The 22,111-nt window shown below is 43.6% G+C and overlaps 1 protein-coding gene across 9 annotated transcripts in view; it reads right to left on the reverse strand.

Annotated features, from left to right (window-relative positions):
• The window catches only part of neo1a (neogenin 1a), a 153,788-nt gene that overhangs the window by 24,205 nt on the left and 107,472 nt on the right, over window positions 1-22,111 (reverse strand). For 7 of the 9 annotated variants that reach the window (XM_040045542.1, XM_040045541.1, XM_040045546.1 and 4 more), the window contains exons 8-12: window positions 7,529-7,763; window positions 4,906-5,060; window positions 2,778-2,926; window positions 1,043-1,181; window positions 266-315 (exon numbers count right to left, since the gene is read on the reverse strand). In XM_040045542.1, the coding sequence (XP_039901476.1) occupies window positions 266-315; window positions 1,043-1,181; window positions 2,778-2,926; window positions 4,906-5,060; window positions 7,529-7,763 (728 nt within the window). The remainder of the gene's footprint in view (window positions 1-265; window positions 316-1,042; window positions 1,182-2,777; window positions 2,927-4,905; window positions 5,061-7,528; window positions 7,764-22,111) is intronic. The other 2 variants (XM_040045547.1, XM_040045549.1) reach the window with 1 other exon arrangement.

Genomic DNA, 22,111 nt, shown 5'->3' on the forward strand with positions numbered 1-22,111 from the left:
CGCAGCTAATAACACGGCAACAACGGTGCACTGGCCTGCGGGCTATGTATCTGTTCAACTGTTTGTGTGCGCGAGTAAGCGAACGAGCGGGCGGGTGAAGGCGGATTTGCTCAAGCAAACACATAAACACAATTGCTATAAAACAAACAGTCTGCAGGCAGTTTAGGTGTACCTGTAGCTTAAGTCCTCAACAAGGCAACAGAGAAACCTAAACAAGTTAAAAGGTCCGTCGACGCTCCCTTCAGTCGAGACAAATAAACCTCACCTTTGAGTTATGGACCTCGATGGTCAGGTTTTGAGGCGGGGCACTTGGTACTGTGGAAAAATGAAAACACCAACAATTTGTTAGTGTAAAACTAAAGAAAACATAGAAATCTACATTTTGGCAGAGCTCAAACAATCAAGTTATTAATTAACTGGACAGAACAACGTTGTAAAGAGAGCCCCATTAACTGAGAACCTCAAGTTTTGGACTGCTGATTGGACATAATGTGGAAGCCGGGGTTGTCTTCCTTCTTTCAGCCGCTTCCTTTTCTGCCTTCAAGTCACCTTATTGTTAGAATCCTGTTTCACATCAACCCTCCTTTGTCCTCCTTTGCTAAATCCACATTAGCTCCTTTAATACAGCAAGGAAACGGTGTGTGATGACACATTTACCTCACCAGATGTATTTTATAGTTTCAATACTCTTTATACCCCAACTTTTTAAATGCTTTTGTGGTGGCTGTAGCTCAGGAGGTAGAGCAGTGATGTTTGATTACTGGCTGCTCCAGTCTGCATGCCAAATATCCTCGGGCAATGTACTGAACCTTGAGTTGTTCCCAAAGAGTTTGAGTGTGAATGTGTGTGAATTTAAGGCAGAAAAGCACTTAAAAAAAAACCAAAACTGTTAAGTGAGACATGTTAAACAAAGAGCTTTGAGCGCTCAAGAACAGCAGAAAAGCACTATATAGGAACATTTCCAGTTACCATTTCAGTGGTGTTACAATAAAAGAGAAGTCAAATTAGTGTTGGTACATTTACACTTCATCAGTCCACTAACCGTCAGACAGGGTGCGAACGACAACGTCCTCAGTGGAGACGCCAGGACCGTGCCTGTTGTTGGCCACCACACGGAAACTGTACTCTGTGTTCTTCTTCAGCCCCGCCATGCTGTACGACTGGCCGTCTACGTCAATATCCTGAATGAGAAAAGGAGGGAAGGAGAGGAACTTGTCAGTGAATTGAGAATCGTGCGACTTCCCTTGCTTAAAAAGCAAACACGCCTCTACTTTCACGGCTGCTCACCGACATCTCGATATTTACGAACAACGGGAAAAACAAAAACCGAATACGTGAAGCTTGTACGAAAAGGAAACATTTATGATTACCTGCAGAAAAAGACAAAAACACTGATAGCACTCCAGTGTAGCATTTTTATAGTATTTCACAGCCAACAGCAGTCTGATAAACGCAGACATTTAGGACCGTTCCAGTAGCTTGACAATGTGACGCCAGCCTTCATCGTTTCATCACGCTAACATTTGTGTTTGTAATTCGGTGTGAAAATGTCGTCTTCCGCAGAGACGCAATTTGTGCCTTCTGTGATTTTGACTTGCTTTGCTTTACAAATTGGGCACGCTGACACATGCCCAATTACTCCAAGCCTATTTGCATGCAGCTCTTTGGTTGTGACATTTGGAGAAAAAAAAGGCACTTGGAGGAAACTCTAATCTTGCTTCCAGAGCGGTCCATTCCTTGACCTCTGAACTTGGGTCAGCTGATTACCTCTGGCCACGTCACCCTTGAATTCGCATCATATGTTGTCCCCGTCTTCCCTCTGCCCTTTCAATATTTAATATCCGTTCAGCACTGTGTCTCTCTCTCTCAGTCCGCTTCCTTCACCTCTCCTTTACTACCACTTCTTCATCTCTCCCCCTTTTTCACCTCATCTCTGGCTCTCTCCTCCAAGGAGCTGAGGCATCATTACTCAGTGCACCGGCTGACGTTTCATCCATTATCATATTAAAGGCTTTTTAATGCCTCACTGGCTTGCACACTGCTACTGCTGGGGTTGACTCAATATCTAAGCAGCTCGATTCCACTCTTGTGACAGAGTTAGTCCTGCAGAGAAGCACCAAGTGAATCATATCTGCTTTCTTTTAGCACAATGCCCTGCTGTTTCTGTGAGACGATGAATCATTAAGAACGCCGCCAAAAATCAGCACAAAGGGTCTTGGCAAATGATTAGGGATTCTTACCTCATCACAATTTGTATGAGAAACCAATCAGTTGTACGCATTTTATCTAATGGGCCCTGCGAAATCAGGCATCAGCTTCACACACTATGCCTCGCTCACAGGGTAAACTGTGAGCAGTGAGCACACGCTGCATCTGTTTAAAGTCTGCGCTTATTTCAGGTGATTTAAGCAATTTATCACCGATAAAAGAAAAGCAAAACACAAAGACGACGTAGCAAAGCAAGCGGTGTGACATATGTTTCAGGACAATCTTGTTTAGAATTAAATAATAAAAAAAAAAAACAATCATGCAAATCTTCAATTTTACTTAAATTTTCTACTTATTTCTCCGATTAATGTGTTTTTAATTCATTGGTTTTTAAAATCTATTGTGAAGCACTTTGTAGCTTCATTTTAAAAGATGAGCTGCAATTTAAGGCAAAAGGTTTTGGACACCTGTTTATGTCTTTGCTACCTGCAAACCTTTGAATTCAAAAAAGTCTTCGCTAGGCGCTCGAGCAGCGTGAGTTTGTCCCTGGAGTGTGGTTCACGCCCTACCTGCTCTTTGCCGACGCTCTTGTCCGTGTAGTACAACTTGTACGAGAGGATCTCTCCATTGCCAGTGAGGGGTTTGTCCCAGCTGAGAGAAACGGAGGTCGGCGTGTTGGACACCCCCTGCAGGTTAGGAGCCGGGCCGGGTACTTGGACTGGTTTACGAAATATCACAGGTGGACAGAAATTAGAAAATCAGCAAGTGTGACCATTTTGTTCTCTTATCTTGAACCGTTCTTCATTTTTATTGTGTCTCATCTGGGAGAAAGAAACTAATTTAGCAATTCCTAGTTCTTACCACCTAAGACATATTCTTGGCTACCTCACAGTCACATTTCCCAGCGCTAACACTGACGCCAAATTGTCCCCCTCTGGACTGGGCTGCCAGCGTGCTGATTTTCTTCCTATTCCCAGAACAAAAGCGGAAGTTTCAACAAAAACATCAGTATGCATCTAATATCCCATCACCGCTGGGATCCTGCTACCTTTGAATGTGGTAGCCTGTTTATTGTATTGCACTTGATTAGTAAATTAAGGCAGCAGAAACAGAATGTATATTTATATGTGTCTGTATCCTGGCTTCATAATATGCTGGTATACTAGTTGAATATGGGATGTAGTCCACTTTTACAATTAGCGCTGAGTTATGTTTGCAGCGGGAGCTGATCTGCTACAGAACTCTGGTGCAGGAGGCTATGGAGAAACAGAACTGCACTGGTTATCTGGTGCAAACGTAAATGAAAGCAGACAGGAACCTCAAACTAAATATTTCATGTAATATGCAGCGTGCTCAAAGACGCAGCTATCGTAACAAAATGTGTATCACCGTTCTAATAATCTGTGACCACACTGTGTCTACGTATATGTACATGTTACTTGTTGTGTCTGTACTGTGGCCCATCGGATTTAAAATCAAGCAGTGACTCTGAGGTTCAAGTGCCAGCTGTCAGACATGCTATATGTCTGCTCTGGATACATCTTGTAGACATTAGCTGCAGGTGTTCCTGCCAGAAGAAAGAAGCTCCCATTTGTTAGCGTGCACAGATGTTAGAAGGGTGAGAGACTGTGTGTGTATGTGTGTGTGTGCAGGTGTGTAAAGCCCGTCTCTAAAGAGAAGTGATACAGAGGGAGTGTGGTTTGCACATGCTTGGCACTCGGATGCAGGTCAACAGTTTAAGCTCCAGTTCGTAGCATGTTCTTACATTAAAGGTGCGCACACGCGACAGAGACATACGGCACAGCTACAGCCCGCCCTCACTGCTATCCCCCTGGGTGGCTGTGCTCCTGCTGCCGGGCATTAAGATGTAGCGTGTGTGCTTTTGTGTGTTGATTCGTCCGCCCTCCAACCAAGGACACAAGTAGAGAAACAGCAGCTGACCTACAAAGTGACAGTGACTGAGCTGTAGCTTGGTCGAGAGGAGAGGGTTGTCCACAGTCTGACAGTGTGCTGGGAAATCCCCTTCACAGCACTTTCAAGTGATTTTGGAGCAGCAGCCACAGAGAGGTTTACACACTCAAACACAAAGAGAGAGAGGAGAGGAAGGGAACCACTTTGCTACTCCTTCCTACAGTCGTGCTTATGTGTCCTCTATTCAAAACATCCTAATAAGTTTCTCAGTAGACTGGAAGAGGAGGGTGTTGGAATCTGGAATACTAATTTCCAGCATTCCTCACTCAAGTAGGCATGTTTTGAGCCAAACACATGGAAGATTCAAGTAAATGTAAACAAAAGTAAACAAGAAGCGGCTTAAAAGAAGAAAATGCAGTGCTTCTCTGGTCTGCTCTTGGGTGGTCTGCCTTAACGAACAGCACTAAACAGCCTTCTCTGTGTGTGCCCATGTGTGCGGGGAATATGGGATGTCTCTGTTTGAATTGAGCGTATACTGCATGTGAGTGAATATTTGTTTGTGCGAATGTTTATTTGCCTCTTGTGTGCTTCCTTTGAGTGCATCCTGTTTGCATCAGTGTGAGCAGTGTGAGCACGCTTCCGACAAACTGGCTAGAGTGTGGCTTTGTGTTTATGTGTCCTGTTTACCGAGCACATATAAACGCGTGTGTGTGTGTGTGTGTGTGTGTGTGTGTGTGTGTGTGTGTGTGTGTGTGTGTGTGTGTAGTAAGTGAGCAAGAGTGTTACCTTCAGCTTGGGTGGCCACTTTGAGCGCTGCAGAGCTCTCGCCCTGGCCGTTGCTATTGTGGGCCACAACCCTGAAGCGATATTTGGTGTCTGGCATGAGGTTCTGGATGGTGACCTGCATCTCCCCTGGACGACTGGTATTCACGACTCGCTCCCTGATAGGGGGGGGTGGGGGTGGGTCGCACGCAGACAGGTAACAGAACAGTTAATCATTCTGACCTTAAATTACCCAGAAGGTTTTGTTTAATGCTGGTTTGCAAGAAACAAAGTGAAGTGGCATTTAGAGCGCCTAATATCTTGGTGCCAAACACATGTGCATAATAATGGCATCCAACTTTTTGAAGAAATCCTTATTGAGTTCACTCTTCCTATCAATGAGATAGGGAGTGTCCTCCAAAACTGAATGGTGTTTTTCTTGTATATTTTATATATTCGTGTATATTTTCTTGTTATTGAGATGCCCAGATATGTAATTTTCACATAAGTTATTTTAAATGGTAGAGATGCAAGCCACTCACTACTTTCAGATTTGATGGGCAATACTTACTTTTTCCCCAGTTGATCCCGTAACCGCCAAAGGTGCCAAAATTTGTCAATAACGGAGAGAGTTGCTGGGATGGAAGTTTGGGGTTTTGTTATGTATAGTAAAATGTCATCAGCATAGAGCAATATAGTATTAGAGGTATATGCTGTGTCATAACCATGTATATCAGCGTGAGTGCGAATTGTCCGTGCCAGGGGTTCCAGAGCAAGAGTGAACAGTAATGGACTAAGAACACATCCCTGTCGTGTCCCTCTGCTGAGCTTAAACTGAGTGGATGATGTTTGGTTTGTAAGGATTCTGGCTGTGGGATTCTTATACAGTAATTTTATCCAGGAAATAAAATCTTGTCCGAATTGAAATTTCTCTAAGACAGCAAAGAGATAGGGCCACTCAACATGATCAAATGCCTTTTCGGCATCTAAGCTAAGTATAAGTAGGTCCTGTTGCGCCTTAGAGGAGTAAATTATATTAAATAGACGTCTTAGATTGTTAAAGGAGCTCCTATCTGGTATAAAGCCTGTTTGATCTGAATGTACCAGTTTATCTATTACCATACTGAGTCTACTCGCTAGTGTTTTAGCCAGGATTTTTTTGATCCGAATTTAATAAAGAGATAGGTCTATATGATCCCACTTCCTCCAAGACTACCTTTTTTTGGGAGTACAGTAATAACTGCTTCATTCAATGTTGGTGGTAAGGTGCCCACATTGTATGCATGGTTGTACAGTTTAAATAGATATGGAGCAAGTTTGATCTTGAGCCGTTTGTAAAATTCATTCCCTAACCCATCTGGGCCTGGACTCTTACCATCTTTACCATTTTATAATACACAATAGATTTAGTAATTTCTTTAGTTGTAATTTCGGCGTTCAGGATCTTGCGATCCACCTGATCCAACACAGGGAGGTCACATCAGTGTCTTTCTTTTAATGTGTAAAAGGCTCAATTAGATTTTATATGTATATTATCTTTTGGCCGAGACTTTAAAATTTCTTTTCCTGTATTTCTTGGAGGCACTTTGTAACATTGGCTTTGATAATGAAGTTGATTAATATGGGACTTCTTAGTCTTAAAAATAAGTGTCATTATTAGTAAGCCTCATTATTTTTTTAATCCATTAGTTGGCATCCATTAACATCCCAAAAACCCCCCAAACCCTCCATTCTGAAAACTTTCAATTTAAATGCGTTTTCCATCAAAATAATCCTTTTTGTACCTTAGAGTGGCTGAGATGCCACTTACCCACAGCTACTCTCCCTCTGCATCTGCACGTCCCTCTTCATCACATGCTCTCTATGTGGAAGGAGTCCCAGTGGCCTTTCCACACTGCCGCATCATTCTTTTGTTTAGTTTTTTTTTTTAAGTGGGAATGGAAAATATAAAATCGGCAGTAACGGGAGCATGTTGGACAGCAGCTTTAAAATAAAACATCTTGATGGATTAACATTCGGAGGTATTCATTGCACTAACTTTATCTTCATGCAACTCCTTTACTCTGCTCCATATGCACGTCTGTATCACTGCTCCACACACAAAAACAGAGAGCAGAGGAGAGAAAGAAACTAGAGCAGAAACTGGCATGATTGCTAAATTAATGCTGGCACTGGTCTATAAACTAACCAGCTCACCTGTTGACAGCAGGACCGGGAGACCTAGTTTACAACCTCGCTGATTTATCGGTACGCTCAACGTATTTGCAGATTCTGTATATTAAAGGTTTGCTTTTGCTTACCGTCATGTTACAGAGAAGACATAAAAAAGAAGACTTGTGGAAAATCCTCTCAGCTTCTTAAATTTTATTCTCAGTCAATAAATCCTCAGCCTGTGAAGCTGGGAGAAATTTACCACAGAACTATTTGGGGGGGAAAGCGAGCATGGTATTTGAACATTTGTTTTTGGGTTTTTTTGGGGTTTATATTTGTTTAAGAAGGAGGTTTTGCTTTAAGTGACTGAACTTCTTGAATCAGATATTTCAGTGGTCTGAGCCTCCTGCATGGAGATGTGTGTACTTGAGCAATGTGCTGATGCCAGCAGTCGTGTGCATGTATTAGTACCCCTCCCGGAAAGTGTGCATTCTACCTGCTCGTGCCCTCCTGGCTGTAGAAAATGGAGTAGGTCAACTCGTCCCCATGCGGCTCGGCTGGTTGACGCCAGGTCAGCTTGATGAAGCGAGTGGACACCAGCGAAGCCACGACGTCTCGGGGGGCCGAGGAGGTAGGCCCTGCTGGACTGCCTACACCTCTGGAGCCTGGTGTTACATGGTCAGTAGTGTTAGGAGTCAGTGAAGGGGGAGGGAAAGAGGGCAGGGCTACGACTTTGGGTTGGGAGGGGGTAGGGAGGGAGGGATGGTGGGATGAGAGCAAGGGAGACCGGGAGGGAGACAGCCGTAGCATGTCGGGGTCGGGTGGGAGAAATATTGTGCAGAGGTGCCCAAAAGGAGCAGGTGGAGGAGAGGAGTTGAAATGGAAATGACAGTGGAACGAAAGAAAGGGAGGAAACAAAAAAAAGAAAAAACAAAATAACAACAACGTAACAAAAAAAAAAAAAAGACTCTTGGTGTGACAAGGAACCACAATACAACACTTCTACTACACTCACAAAGCTGACAAAGAGGGAGGGACTACACATGCAGATCTACACACACCTGTCTAATGCAAGGGCAGTGGGAGCAGAACATAGTGTCACACACTTAACGTTCACCATCAGTGGCTTTCCTGCCAATCATTGGCATTAAAATGAATGATTGGACTGCATTTCTGCAAGGAGACACTTTGTCGTGACGGGGACAAAGTCGTCTCGTGGCCTGTTACACAGGAAAACCGTCTGACTTTTGTTTTACAGTAAAACAGCTTCGGACTAACCCAACCCCCCCTCTCACTTTAGCTTCTCATAACTAACGATGCTGCTGAAGCACTTCTGTCGTCGCATTCCACAGCCAAGCCACAGAAATGTTTGTGATTTCATTTCAAGTGCGTGTTTTTCTTTTTTCCTCCTCCTCCTTTTCAGAGGAACAATCTGCGGTCGGACCTCGTGAGATCTGCTTTCCATTTGCCTGGCAAGCAGGCGAAACAAAACCATACGGAAAGAATGTTAGTCCGTATGACATTTCCATTTGTTTGCAGGTCGGGGGGAAACGGACTGGAGGGCAAGGCTGAAAATATAGGAAAGGCGCATGGCAAGTGCTGCGCTCAAACGGTGTGTTATTACCGGAGAAATTGCGATGGAATGGAAAGCGGCTGCTGGCATATTTATCTGTCACAGCATGTGGACTAACCGCTAATTTGGCTTTCAGAATTTGTTTACGTATCAAAGAGTTCACCGACTTCTGTGATCATATAAAAGCCAACATATGATATAGAAGATTCTGACCCACCCCCAAAGAAAAATGACACTGTTTGTATACACTTTCTGTATATAAACACTCAAGAAACTTTAGCTTCAACTCCGTATTTATGGGCTCTGTGTATACCGAGTAATGCTCTAAAGAACTGCTGTTGAATTTGTAGCATGCTCCAGTACTTTGGATGGGAAATAAACAGATTGTCAGGCTCAATTTTAGCTTGTTTACATCTACACTCAATAAAAAAAAAAAAAAAAAAAAAAAAAAGGTACTGTTGCCCAAATTTGGATATCTATCTATGAAATCCAAACTCTCGTTAAAGTCACAGACATCAGCACGACACCTTGTGTAGGATATGTGGAGGGCCGCTTCTTGCACATTTCAGGAATGTTTTTTTTTTTTTAATTCATTCTCATCTGGAAAGATGGATTTAGGTCAGCTGAGTGATGAGGCCTTGCCTTACCCTACAAAAATCCAGTATTGTTTGAGCTCTAGTGGCCAGCCAAAACTATTTTACACCATTTAGAAAAACACTGGCTGCCTTTTCCCTGCGATTAGGGTTCTTGTTCTAAAAGTGGTGAAGAAACCCCCCCAAAAAACAACCCAGCCGTCTCTCAATCTTCACCAAGCAAAGGTAATGACAGCCTCAAACAAGCTTAAAGCTGGAAGTCAGCACTCCAGCCCCAACGCCACTGTTTCATTTCAAATCCTGTTTGCTGGAGTAGTGCCAGCAACAATGAAAAACACATTATCATCCTAATACTTTCTGACTGCAGTGTAAATGACCAGATGCTGAATAATTATCCCCATTTATAAAGCGTCTTGCACACGCACAAGCATCAGAATTACCGCCACCTAACTCGAACCAGGTTCACCGAATCACCAAAGGCTCAGTTTCTTAATAGGGAAGCGCTTCCTGAATTCCAAAAATCTGAACGCAGTAGAGTGCAACCCAGAAACACAGCGCAAGTAGGAACTCCCGGCAAATACTGTGAATGGAACGACTCATTGTTGACATATTTCAAAAAGTTTTAACCTCAGTATATTCTATCAACAAGATACAATTCAGCTGGAAGATGAGATAAAGACAACATCCACAGGAAATTAGTAATTCCGCTTCCAGATTCAGGTTGTATAAAAAAAAAGTCCTGCAGGCAATAATCTATGAGTCCCTTGAGTCTGTAGAATTAATTTATTGAGATGAATACAATGGAATTAACAATTTAGAGATTTTAATGTGCATACTAATTTTGCCATATCTTCAGGAAAGAAGGATTAAAAGCCAGAGGAAGCTTGGAAGGCAAAAGATATGCTACTCTTTTATAGTAACCAGAAGGGCCCTGCTTGATAACCTCACGCTGTGCTCCAGCTCACATATTAAATATGAAATATTACTATTATTCCAACACACATATGGTTATATAGCAATGAAATATGCCTTTAAAGGCCTTCTCCTTTCCCTCAAATGATAACTGTTTGAAAGAACTTCAAAGTCGGATAGCAACATTTGCTTCACATTAGTCAGTTTTGCTTTGAACCCTGTTGAGCCACAACTTCTTGATTAAAACAGAAGAATAAGTCAGAGAATATGAGTTGAGCTTTAAGAAATGCATATCTGGACCTTGTTTTATTTCTTTTCCTTTTTTTTTTTTTTAACTCAACATTATTAACCTTAACTAGTTGTTGGCTGGTTGTTGATGTCTGCAGAAAAAGAGAAAAACAGGCTTTTAATAGGTCTAAGATTGTCTCCTAAGATGACACAGGAAACAGGTCACTGCCTTTGCACTCTGCTCAACGCCATAATTCTTTTAGCGAGCGAATTTGTCCATCAGTACTCTTGCCCAGTGTGGACTTCGAGGTTATCTCAGTTTGAAGCACAAACAGAATCAAGACCACCTCACAGATCAGACAAGGGCGAGGAAATAAAATCATTACGAGCGGCTTCCATCTTCATACACCGCGTCCGCCGTAGGTAATTGACATGCTGGGCAGTTTTCGGTGTCCTTCTGACAATCTCTCTTGTACATGCGTGCCTGGGATTGTTACAGTAAGAAGGTGTCAGCCTCCCACTGCTATTGCCGAGCTCTATTCATAGCTGATTAATAGTGTCATTAGTCTCCGTGCCAGAGGTAATGAATTACTGGCATTAAGGCTTAACGAGGAAGGTTACTTCAGATCTACATAATAATCTGGGTAACCCAGGCAAAAAAAACCAACTGGGACAAAGACATGCTTAACAGGTCGTCTTAGCGTTCAATGGAAGCAAAACACGTTTCAGAAATAAAGAAATAATTGGAGCGGTGTGAAAGTTCTGACTAAAGGCTCATAACTTTTATCTTGTGCTGCCAACATCATAATCCCTGTGAGCGTCGCTGGGCAAAGCTGCATTTCCATCAAACTGGTCCGAGTTCACCGATAAGAGAGCCAGCCTAACTCACCGGCTCAGCCTTACACACCTCTACCGAGAGAACGGAAACCTAATGAATGTCTGCAGGAAGCACACACAGCACTGTAACTACAGATAGCCTTTTCAGAAGGAATTCAGCAAGCCACGCCAGGCTCTTGCAAAATGGATTTTTGCAGGCCTGGTTTCCATGTCTAATGTAGTTCGGTAATGACGACGGCGTAAGACACTGATGTAGCACAGTGCTAATGGTCCATTACTGAATCACTACTTTCATCTGGCCAAGAAAAGAAGAAGAACAATGTACTCAAAAAGCATAGTCGAGAGTCTTCAGAACAGCATCACAAAGAAGACCGTCAATTAAAACTGCCAGTCAGCAGTTCCATATCACCCTCCTCCCCCCTTCTCTCTCTCTCTCCCTTCATGTCCCGTCCCTATCTACACTACACTGCCATTTTCAATAAAGAAATGAAAGCCAAAGTAAATAAAAATGACAGCCTTTGTCATGTTTTATGCAAACACGGAGTAGTCGCATTATGATAAAACCGAACAGCCTATCTGTAGGCCTGAAGGTTATTACAAAGAACTAAAAGAAATTTCTGCTGAACAAAGACAAAAACAATCCGTGGAGACATTAATTCTCTGAAATGTAAAAGGAACTGTAAGTAAGAACAGAGCAACTGCAAACTGGATCACTCTTATTGGTTCTTTAGTAAATGTAGCCAACAAAAAAAAGAAGAAGAAGAAAAAGAATCGTTTTTCTTTCCTGGTGACAACTGTGGCTGTTTTTAGTTTTAAATAAATTCTGCTCTCCCTTCACTCTCTTTAAAGAAAAGACAGGAAAGATGAGCAAGCCTGACAGCTCATGACATTTGAGCAGCTCCTTAACGCACCGACAAAGGAAAGAGTCAGAAGGAGAAGACAAATGTTTCAAGAGAGACGTGAGAGGGGAGGAGGGAAATGAGCGAGAGCGAGGAAAAGTCTGACCAAGCATTCTTTTTTTTGGAGTCCCCTCGGTTCCTTTCAATTACCCTGTCGACAACAATAACAAACTCCATTTTTAAAAAAGATTTTCTTGCTTTACAAGCAATACAGCAATAAACGAAAACCAATGACACAAACAATAAAAATACGAGACACTCATCAGCGAAGAAAAAAAATAAAAGAGAGAAAATAATAACAAGCCAGCCTGCCCGCTACAGGGACACCCGTAGTTAGGAATATAATCTTTGTCTTGGGACCTTTCTTGCACTTGTACCCTGACACCTTATCACTAGCCAAGGGGGACGTGACAGAGATTCAGTATTGGATTGCTGAAGGGTGGAGTGTATTGGTAACTGCACGCATTCCCTCTAATCAGAAACAGTCGAGATTAAAGCGTAGCTCGAATCTCAGGAAAAAGACTGACTCACTGACATAATTCAGAAAGGAAAAAGTCTCAAACTTATTCTGTTAAAAAAAATCTCAAACGGCATCGCCTCCACATTCCTCTCCCTTTTCCTCCACCGCTTTCTAGGGCATGTTCACTCCCATCCAGCACTTTTCCCAGGAAATAAAGAAGTCTCACCAATTAAAAGACATATATACCAATCTCAAAAAACATATGCACATGTGTACAGAGGGGACACATCAAAGTCAGGCAAATAAGAAGGCCATGACGCTAACAGGTCATGGATGTGTCGAGGCCCAAAATTATGAACACCCCCCCCCCTTAAAAAATAGCCTCGATAAGTGGAGAGAACACAGACCATAAGTGCTGTTTTGAAGCATTTGCAGTGGGTCGCAGATGTATTTACGTCTCTGCTCTCTTCCCAAACGCTCCTGTGGTGCAGGAGACAGAGTGGGATGCGACAGGACCCATCTGACAGATCCATGGGACACCTGGATGCCCTGTGGTGATGTACTAAATGCTTTAATAGGACAGAGGCGTTCGGTCTCTTTATCAGGCGGCTGAAACCTCGGAAGGGCCTCTGTGTGTTTCCAGTTTATCAACTGGAAAATCTGCCTCTTTGAAACCCTGCAGAGATTTCCTTTTTAAATGGCAACGTTTGTTCAATTTTGCATTTATCTCACTTTTCTCGTCCCGAGTCAACATTGTGCAGAGTCCCTGCAGGTTTTTCGCAAACATGTAGGAGCTATCCTGTGAGGCACGCTTTTGGATGGTATGCCTGTGTTTGCATCCCCTCTTGGCCTTCTGGTGCACTAACAATTTAGATTTTAAACAAAGTAGAGTGACAAGCCCCGCTCGAGAGTGTGGAAGACTAAATACTCTCCACCCTACAGAGACAGACACACCCAGAGGGTCCTACAACGTCAAAGAAAGCAAACGCCGCTATTTGGAAATGATGGCTGTAATTGACTGGGGGCAGGTATATCGATGAGTAGTCACTCGCTGTGTGCATGCAACACAGGTTCATTGAGTCACTGGTGAGTTAATCTGGGTGTGATTGCTTTGTTCCCCTGAACACCTCGCTTTAGCACACACTCACAGAAACACGAAGGAACATGAGGCTAAAATCTGCTCGCCCAGACTCCGCATGCAAAGAGCGGGGACGAGAGGTCTCCTGGGCTCGCCTTTCAAACAGATCAAAAACACCCAGGGATGCCGCCGCGGATCTCCAGAGCATTTCACCACCGATGCCCACGATGGGAAACGGGCTTTCTTTCTGCACTGCGCGCCTTTGTTTTTTTATTACCTCTGAGGTACACAAACACAATACAACCTCTCCAAGGGAGCAGAGAGAGCCCTGGAATAAAGTAATTGATTTCCAGGAAAGCTCTACGTTATGGCTCGTTTGTGTGTGTGTATACACAGCAGCAGCAGCATTTCATGTATAAAGCGAGTAGAGCTGAACAACCAAAGAAAGGCCTGAAAAGGTCAAATGGGATGTTGGGAGAAGTGAGAGCAGCTGCACCCCCCCCCCCCCCTCCCCCCTCTTTGGAGATTCACTAACAAACAGGCCCACTAATCAGACTCCCACCAATAAAGACGCCTCCCTCGGACAGGCCCAGCAAGAAGCAGCTATGCACTTACGCTAGTGAGCAGTGGGGTGTCCATAACCCACTGTGACGTTACTCACTATTCTACTTTTAGCTTATGGAAACTGGGAGGCTCAGCTGAGTGAGGAGGTTGGGGGGGCTGTGGAGGCTAACAGGAAAAATACAAACTCCGGCTTTGGTGGCGCCGCTCACAGAGGTCAGCCGCCTGCCGCTAAAGGAAGGGTGTGAAGGGAAAGTGATGTTTTCGTCTCATTCGGTACTTTCAATTACTGCACCCAGAGGACCGGCCACGTCCAAAAACATCAGATCGGCATCCTGGATGAGTGTGTGTGTTGGAGGTGGACGGTGTTATATCGTAGATAAGGGCAGGTGTTGGTGAAAACCAGCCCTCACGCGTGCAGTCGAGCCTAAAGCTGGCTTCGATAACAAGACTGACCTTCAAAAAAACCCCAAACAAAACCTGAGCTGACGCAAGTACACCGAAAGCTATTTTAATCCCTTTTTTTACTTTCTCGTGCAAAACAAGAGGAAAATAGGCACCCATAACATTCTGCAGTTAGCACTGAGGCGTCAGAGCATTTATAAATGAGGCAAAGCTTTCACCACGCTTGAGTAAATACAACCCATAGAAAAGTTCAGCCTGTGCTGAGAGAGCCCCAGCCTGTAAATACACACACACACGCGCCAAACGCCATCCCTGAGAGACACAACCACAACACAAACACTTACTTTGCCATCAGCACCCGCACAAACAGCAATTTGGTGGAGGCTGATTTCAGCTCTTCACAATCAATTTAGGTAACAATCCCTCTGATCAGCTTCCTACAGCCTCCGGTGGGGAAACGCATTCACTAATCACTATCACTAACGTGTGCGTCTGTGTGTGCCAAAACAGATTTTGTGCACTTGTGTATGTGTGTGTGTTTATGTGCGTGTTTTTCAGTTTAGGACACTGTGTGCACATTTAAAGACTTTATACCCAAATTTGAATTTCAATGCACCTCGCTATGAGGCAGAATTTAGAAATTTACATAATATTAATATTCTCTGTCCCTTAATTTGTTTTGAGATTACTTTTCCATAATCGCAAGAATTTATAAATAAAACTACAACACCGTTAATAAAACAACAATATTATCATATTTGCTTAATCGACCATAACCCACCAGTAACACTGTGTGTAATGATAAGGTAGTTCTAAAGCACATGCAGCGTCTAAGCAGCAGCTACGTGTGCTGCATGTGAAATTCGGCTGGTGGAAAACAGGTAAATTTGGGGTTTACTGATGTTTTCCCTAGGCAATTTCATCCTCCAGATACACTTTATTAGCTTATGCTTTGTGGCAACAACAGTCTCCTTATTTAGGCTTCTTATCTCCGTTTCTGCTGAATCGCAATACAGGCTCTTCATCATAATAGGATGTTTGCTTTGTGCAAATTTGTCCACATTTGTGCACAAAACAGCAGCCTCAAATATTACCACACAGTTGAATCAACGACCGACAGTAGAAATGTCATAAAGCGCCAACAAACGAAGTCGCTTGTGCGTCTTGTAGGAACAAAAGGAAGTCGAGGAAAAGCAAGTTGGAGTAGTGATCAGAGGCTAGGTTTAACAAACTGCTATGAAGGAGTCTATGTGGATCAGTCGGTGAAACATATTTAGTTTGCGCCTGTGGCCATACGGTGAAGCCGGGAGCGACCGTTTGTGTACATGTATGTACATCCCGGCATTACATGATATGCTCAGCAGTCACACTTTCACACCGGTGCCTGGTGTTCAGGCTGCACTTACGATGCAGGCCGTGCCAACTGAAAACACAGCGCATCGCTCTGCGCCGAGCTGACACATTCACATGCTCACAGTGTTGCACGTTCGCTCCTGCTGGCCTGGCCGTGACCCTGCTAGCAGATGATGGAGCACACCGTATTCCCTGAAGTAGGCCCGAGCTTTTATTCAGTGCTGCTGGAGTCTGGCTGGAGGGAAGGGTCTTTTAGCAGCCTATTCTCACTCCTTGATTTGAACAGGGAATAAGGGTGGTGCTCCGGTGCCGATGTAGTGGAAGGATCGTCCGCCTGTGGCTTCGGTGTTACAAATGTGTTTAAGGGGAGGGTTTTTTTCCCCCTCCCCTGCTGTGCCTCCTCTAACTCGACATTTGTAGTGTAATCATAATATGTTTACGTTCTATATCACATTAGTTTTCTTCCTTTGCTACTAGCGCGAGCTGTTACTGCAGTGCACTACACTGCCAGCAGTATTGGTACATTAGGGACCTCCTTTTTTTTTTTTTTTATGTATTGCTTGTCATCTTTCTCTCTGCCTTTAATTCGATATAAATTCAAGTACCTCTCAATTTGTATTAGACAACAATGCAGCTTCAGCATCAAGAGATTTGTGCTTAAAACCCTTCCTGCGTGCACATCTGTACAACAACGGATCTAGGCTGCTGTGTTCCTCTCCATCTCTCATGTGCATCAGTGCTCTGTGAGGAAACAATGACTCCTTATGCTAAAGCGGTACAGCCTCAATAACACGAGAGTCTGCTTGTGTTACAAACTGCTGCAAAAATCAACTTCTCTCAGAGTGCTTTAGAACATGAGGTGGAAGAATTTGGGGCATTCTCTGCTTTGTGTTGTTCGCACAGTAAACAGCATTGCCTCTGGCTACTAAGTCTGTCCTAAACAGCTTTCTTTGACTATTCTGTGCTTAGTATACACTCAGCAGAGTCTAACAACTTTGCTTTATGGATATGTTTTTTTTGTGCTGCAGTTGTTTAATGTCAACGATGTTCTTATTAACATTAAAACAATTAAAGTTTGATTTATGGTTTGTTTTGTTTTCCAAAGGGAGAAGGTGTTGGAGGCATTTTCTGTTCTCCACTCTTACACATTCAGTTCATCGCTGTATAAAATTGGGGAGAGATGGGTAAACATCTCCCGTGGAGTCTACAGATGCATCCTGGGGTGGCGGATGAGCTGAAACAGCTGGGAGCTGTGCACATCTGGCGCAGTAGCGCTGACTTGTCAGAGGGAGATTCTGGAAATTCTGCACCTTTAATTCAGACTGCGTTTTCGGTATTTGACATGAGGAGAGTGAGGCATGGCGCGCGCCTCCATGACGCCATAGTGCAGCTCCAGCTCCCTGCCTGAGCTAGCCTGCAGGTTTAGTTAGACAGAAAGGCTCACGTTAGTCCCAATTTGTTTAGAAGCAGCGTTAAACTTCCACTTCCTTCCAAATGATGCAAACTGACTTTTTTTTTAAGGACTAAGCATCCTTGCCTCATTAAAAAAGGATGAGACTCACCAACAGCTCTACAAATGTCTCTCTACTGAGAACCCTCCTCCCTAACTGATATTTACTAATGAAGCTGCAGTGAGAATGACTATATCTGCTCAGGTATCTCATTGGGCCCTTCATGTAGCCATCATCACTGCAACTTAGGGGACACCCCCACATGTCAGCGTAGCATGACAACAAGTCTGTTGCCTGCACTCATAAGTACAGAGTGATGGAGGGAGAGGAAGCTCAGGGGACACAGCGAGCACTCAGGCATCGATGACGCATCGCCATCTCTCAATGGGGGTCTGCTACCCCTGATCAGAGGGGAGGCAGGACTCTTCTGTTGGCTGCCACAGGTCTACGGCAGGGGGAGGGGAGACTAATGGCTGCAGTGTCAGATAAAGGATGAAGGTGAAGGAAACGCTGAAAGGAACCAAGGCCTGTTTAAGCTCTGAATTTAACAAAAGCTCGAATAAACACATTTGCATCAGGAATAGAGTGTCATCCTCCTTTCATCATAACACGACCTGAAACACGGCTAGGAGTGCTAGCCTACAGGAGAAAGGATGTAAAATTCATGGAGCCGTGTTGCACAGCACTGCACAGCGACTGAAGTTTTTAAACTGTGTAACCTGAAGTGTGTGACTGTGTAACCCCCTCCTCCCCCATTCATTTGTATGAAATTCACTTGTAACAGTTGCACCTCAAACAAGATGAGCTCTCAGAGCTTGGTGCATCCAAACAAGCTTTCAGGCTCTCCAGTGAAGTACTTGATTTGGTCACTAGGAGGCAAAATGTCAAAACATTATTCATGTGAGCTGAGGGGAACAGAGGAGAGACAGAGGGACAGAGAAAAGTCATGAAAGAGTATTTCGAGATTGAAGCCGGCAGGGCATGCATGTGGAAGGATCAAATGTGAGTATTCGCATGCAAATGGGGCCGCAGCTCGAATTTATGCAAACTTCAAAACAAGCAAAAAGATAAGAAACAGCAGAGGAGAACATCTACTTCTTTTGTTTGCTAGCGCTGAGTGTAGATCTCTTTGCATTTTACACATGAAGTTGCAATTTTTGACAAGTGGGGATCTACTTAGACAAGCTAAAGATCCCAATCTGCAAAAAGCAAACAAACAAAAAACCCTAAATGTCTCTTTCATCCACAAATCTAATTCAAAACTTGAAAATAAAATATACGGTCCTCCCTGCATCGGCGAAAACTACACAAAAAGCAACTACATTGTGAAACTTGGACTAGTTTAAACTTCAATCACAGTCTTTTTGTATGGTACGCGCAAAGATGGCAATCGCATAAACAACTGCTTTGTCTAGGAATTCTACTTCAAAGTTAAAAACAGCAAAAAAACATGAGCCATTTCCCCTCCCAGCTCTAAGTGCCACCCACTGCAGTTATCGCACATCAACACTCAACTCATAAACTAATAATGTGTTTGAAAAGGGCTGGAAACTGTCAATAGATGGTTTGAGATGATAATTCCTCAAAGAGCACATCCTCTGCAGCGGACCAGTCGCTCCCCGTGCGACAGTAAGATATAATTGTGGACGGCAAATATCAAAAATGTCAGGATAGAGTCATCACGCAATCATTAGTGGATGTATTTTTATAATTTGTGAGGAAAGCATGGGCCAGTCTGCCGGGAATTTGATAAAACCCTCAGCACTTGTTGACTCACACACTTAGTGAGAACATTTTGTGATTAGATCAGTCATTTCTTATCTAGTTACTGTACATGTGATCTGGATTTAATGTAATAAACCTCAGGAAACTTACAATTAGGAGGGGGTGGGAGAAAACAAACAACAACACTGGTACACATATGCAGACTTGTTAATTATTTTGTGAGGATGTAGTTTGTGAGGAGGCAAACAATTTCGCCGTAGCTTTATTTTCGCTGACAGTGCGTAATGACTCTGACGAGCACAGCTACTTAGAGCTTCCAGCGCCTCCAGAAAACAACAAGTCTGAATGTGGCAGCTTTACAAGGGACATTAAGAGCCACTTACTCAGACTGCATTACTCCGTGCAATTAGGTCCCCTCGAGTTCCATTTTTGGTATTTCAGCTCCAGTTGAACCACATCTGTTTGCAACTAGTTGACCTATATTGCACACGACTGTGGAATGTCCACAAAATTGCTTTAAGGACTGCAGGCTGAGGTCCCGATTTTTGACCAAGCCTTTGCAACTTTCAAAGATTTTACCTAGCAAGGTGAAAATCTGTTTAAAAAGCTTCTCTTTGTTTATGCAGCATGCACACAAACCCGCTCGCTGTAAACTACTAGAGCCAGCTGTATCGATGTAGAGGACGAATCACTATAAATAACTGCCAAAATGCTATACATATGCTAACAGCTGACATTTTTCCATTCCAAACACCCACGAGTGGCAGCCATCAGTGGAGCTAGATTTAACTGCAGCTGGCAGTGTCAAGACGCAAAGATTATGGCCACTAATGAATATTAGCCAACTTGCAGCCGCTGGGTATTTAGATGCAGTTCACCCCATTGATTTCCCTGTTGGGTGAAGACAACTTTATCCCTGTGGCAAGTCCCTGGCTTATCTCGCCGACTGCAAGGCAGCCGGCAGACGGGGTGTTTTCCTGGCCGCGTTTCAGGATGATTCAAGCCTGGCAGGTGCGAGCGGGAATACCTGACTGCGGTAAACACAAAGGGGCAGCACGGAGCAGAAGGAGATGTCCAGCTGTGAAGGGGCAGCCATATAAGGGGACTATATTGAGTACAGCACAATTACCACAAAGCTCACTGTGTTGGATTATCACAGAGAGCAGGTGGCTGTGAAAGACAGTGAGAGGAAGGCCTCGAGAAAAAGGTGACAGATGGGTGTGGAAGAGTAGGCCTGCACACGCCGCAGCTCAGGAGGAGAGAGAGGAGACACCGAGGAGAAAGATACGACTTTACTAGAGTCTACTGAGATTCATTCATCAGAGCCGTCACCGCGAAACACAAATAGGTGCAGAAAATGAGATGATTTTAAACACGTTGCCATTGATTAACCATTTGCAGGCACAGATTGCACCTTTGAGAGGGGAAATTACTTTGATACAGTGTTTGTGGATGCGTCTATACATGCGCAAAATGTCAACGATTTGCAGAATAAAAATGAACAGTACCATGGAGACTCTGTTATTTCCTACATACATCAGATGAGAGTCGGGATAATAACCTGATGAATAATCAGGGAGCTGGAAAGCTTTCTTGGGGTAAGTGTGTCTGGATTAGCATTACTGTGACCAAGACAGATGTACGCAATCAGAACGGTAACAAAAGGAAAAGACTCCCTGTGATATTTATGGATTAAACAGAGATTAATTTCTTCAAAGCCGTGCTCAGGGCGGACCTCATGTACAAGGCCAGCTGCCTCTGTAATTCATCCCATTTATCTTCAAGTCAAAGAAAAGAAAGAAAAGATAAAAAGACTTGAGGCCATGTAAAGTAGGCAGACCCTTATCAATGGTGTCAAACACAAATACACAATGAGCTGCAGGTCATCATTATTTCTGACTTAATGTCCTCCAGTCGGCGGGGATGACACAGCTGGAGGTGCCACCGGTTGGACACTGCTATGCTAATTCATTAGCCACCTGCTTCGAGTAAGTGGGGGGGGGGTTCACGCTTGATTAAATTTTCGCCATCTTCCTCGAGAGAAAGGGACGCTACGAGTCAGCAGTAAAGCAACGATTACAATGTAAAGGCTACGCGAACAACTTCTGATCTCTGCTGTATTAGGGTTTGTTTTCGCCTTCACTGCCCCCGTCGCTTTATTGTCTCTCATTTTCCACCTCGTTTTATTTAGATTACGCCGCTCAGAGAAAATGCGCCTCGTTTATGGTCTTGAAGTTGTCGTTGTTTTCGAGGACTGTGGCGAGGTTTTCACTAGCCCCGTGGGTTAGACTATGATTATTATGACCGTGCAAATGACGGCAAATTTAAGCTGTATTACATTTTCTCTAAAGATCAGAGGTAATGAAACAAAACTACCTCAAGAACTGGGATGTTAACGTTTTTTCCCCTCTGCATTGGCTTCTATTTTTGGAGGCACTTTGTACTTTTCAGCAATTGTAGCCACTGTCCTTAAGTGTCTGCTTTAGTTGCTGCCTTGCACTCTAAAGCTCCCGGGACTTCATGTTTGAAGCTCGTCTTTGGCTATGTTGCAGCTTCTCACTTTATACAGCATGTGGAGCTTATGTTTACCTAAAGCACCTTACATGTCCAAAGACAAAATATCCACAGCCTTGTAAAGGGCTCGGGTCAAGCAGCGAGGCATTTCTGTGACGCTAGATGTGGAATGGACTTTGTGCAAAGCAACCGTCAGATATACTTCTGTTCCCTTTGAGCCACCTCTGGTATAACAAGTTCCCAGTGGTATTATTTCTGTTTCCTTCACTCTTCACACTTTCACAGATGTGCACAGCTGTGAGAATTCAGACGTTCGCAAACAGGGAAAACTGTACAGACAACAGAAAACCCCAACTTTACAGCTCACGTTTTTCAAGCCTTTGCTGAAAGGGTGTTTTTGAAGAGATTATTTCTTTCATTGCTCTCTCTAAAAAAATAAAAAAATAAAAAAAATCCAGACAAGAGACTGGAACTTTAATAAACTGCATGT

This window comes from Simochromis diagramma, unplaced genomic scaffold (genome assembly GCF_900408965.1).
Source record: "Simochromis diagramma unplaced genomic scaffold, fSimDia1.1 OVJJ01000079.1, whole genome shotgun sequence".
Taxonomy (NCBI): domain Eukaryota; kingdom Metazoa; phylum Chordata; class Actinopteri; order Cichliformes; family Cichlidae; genus Simochromis; species Simochromis diagramma.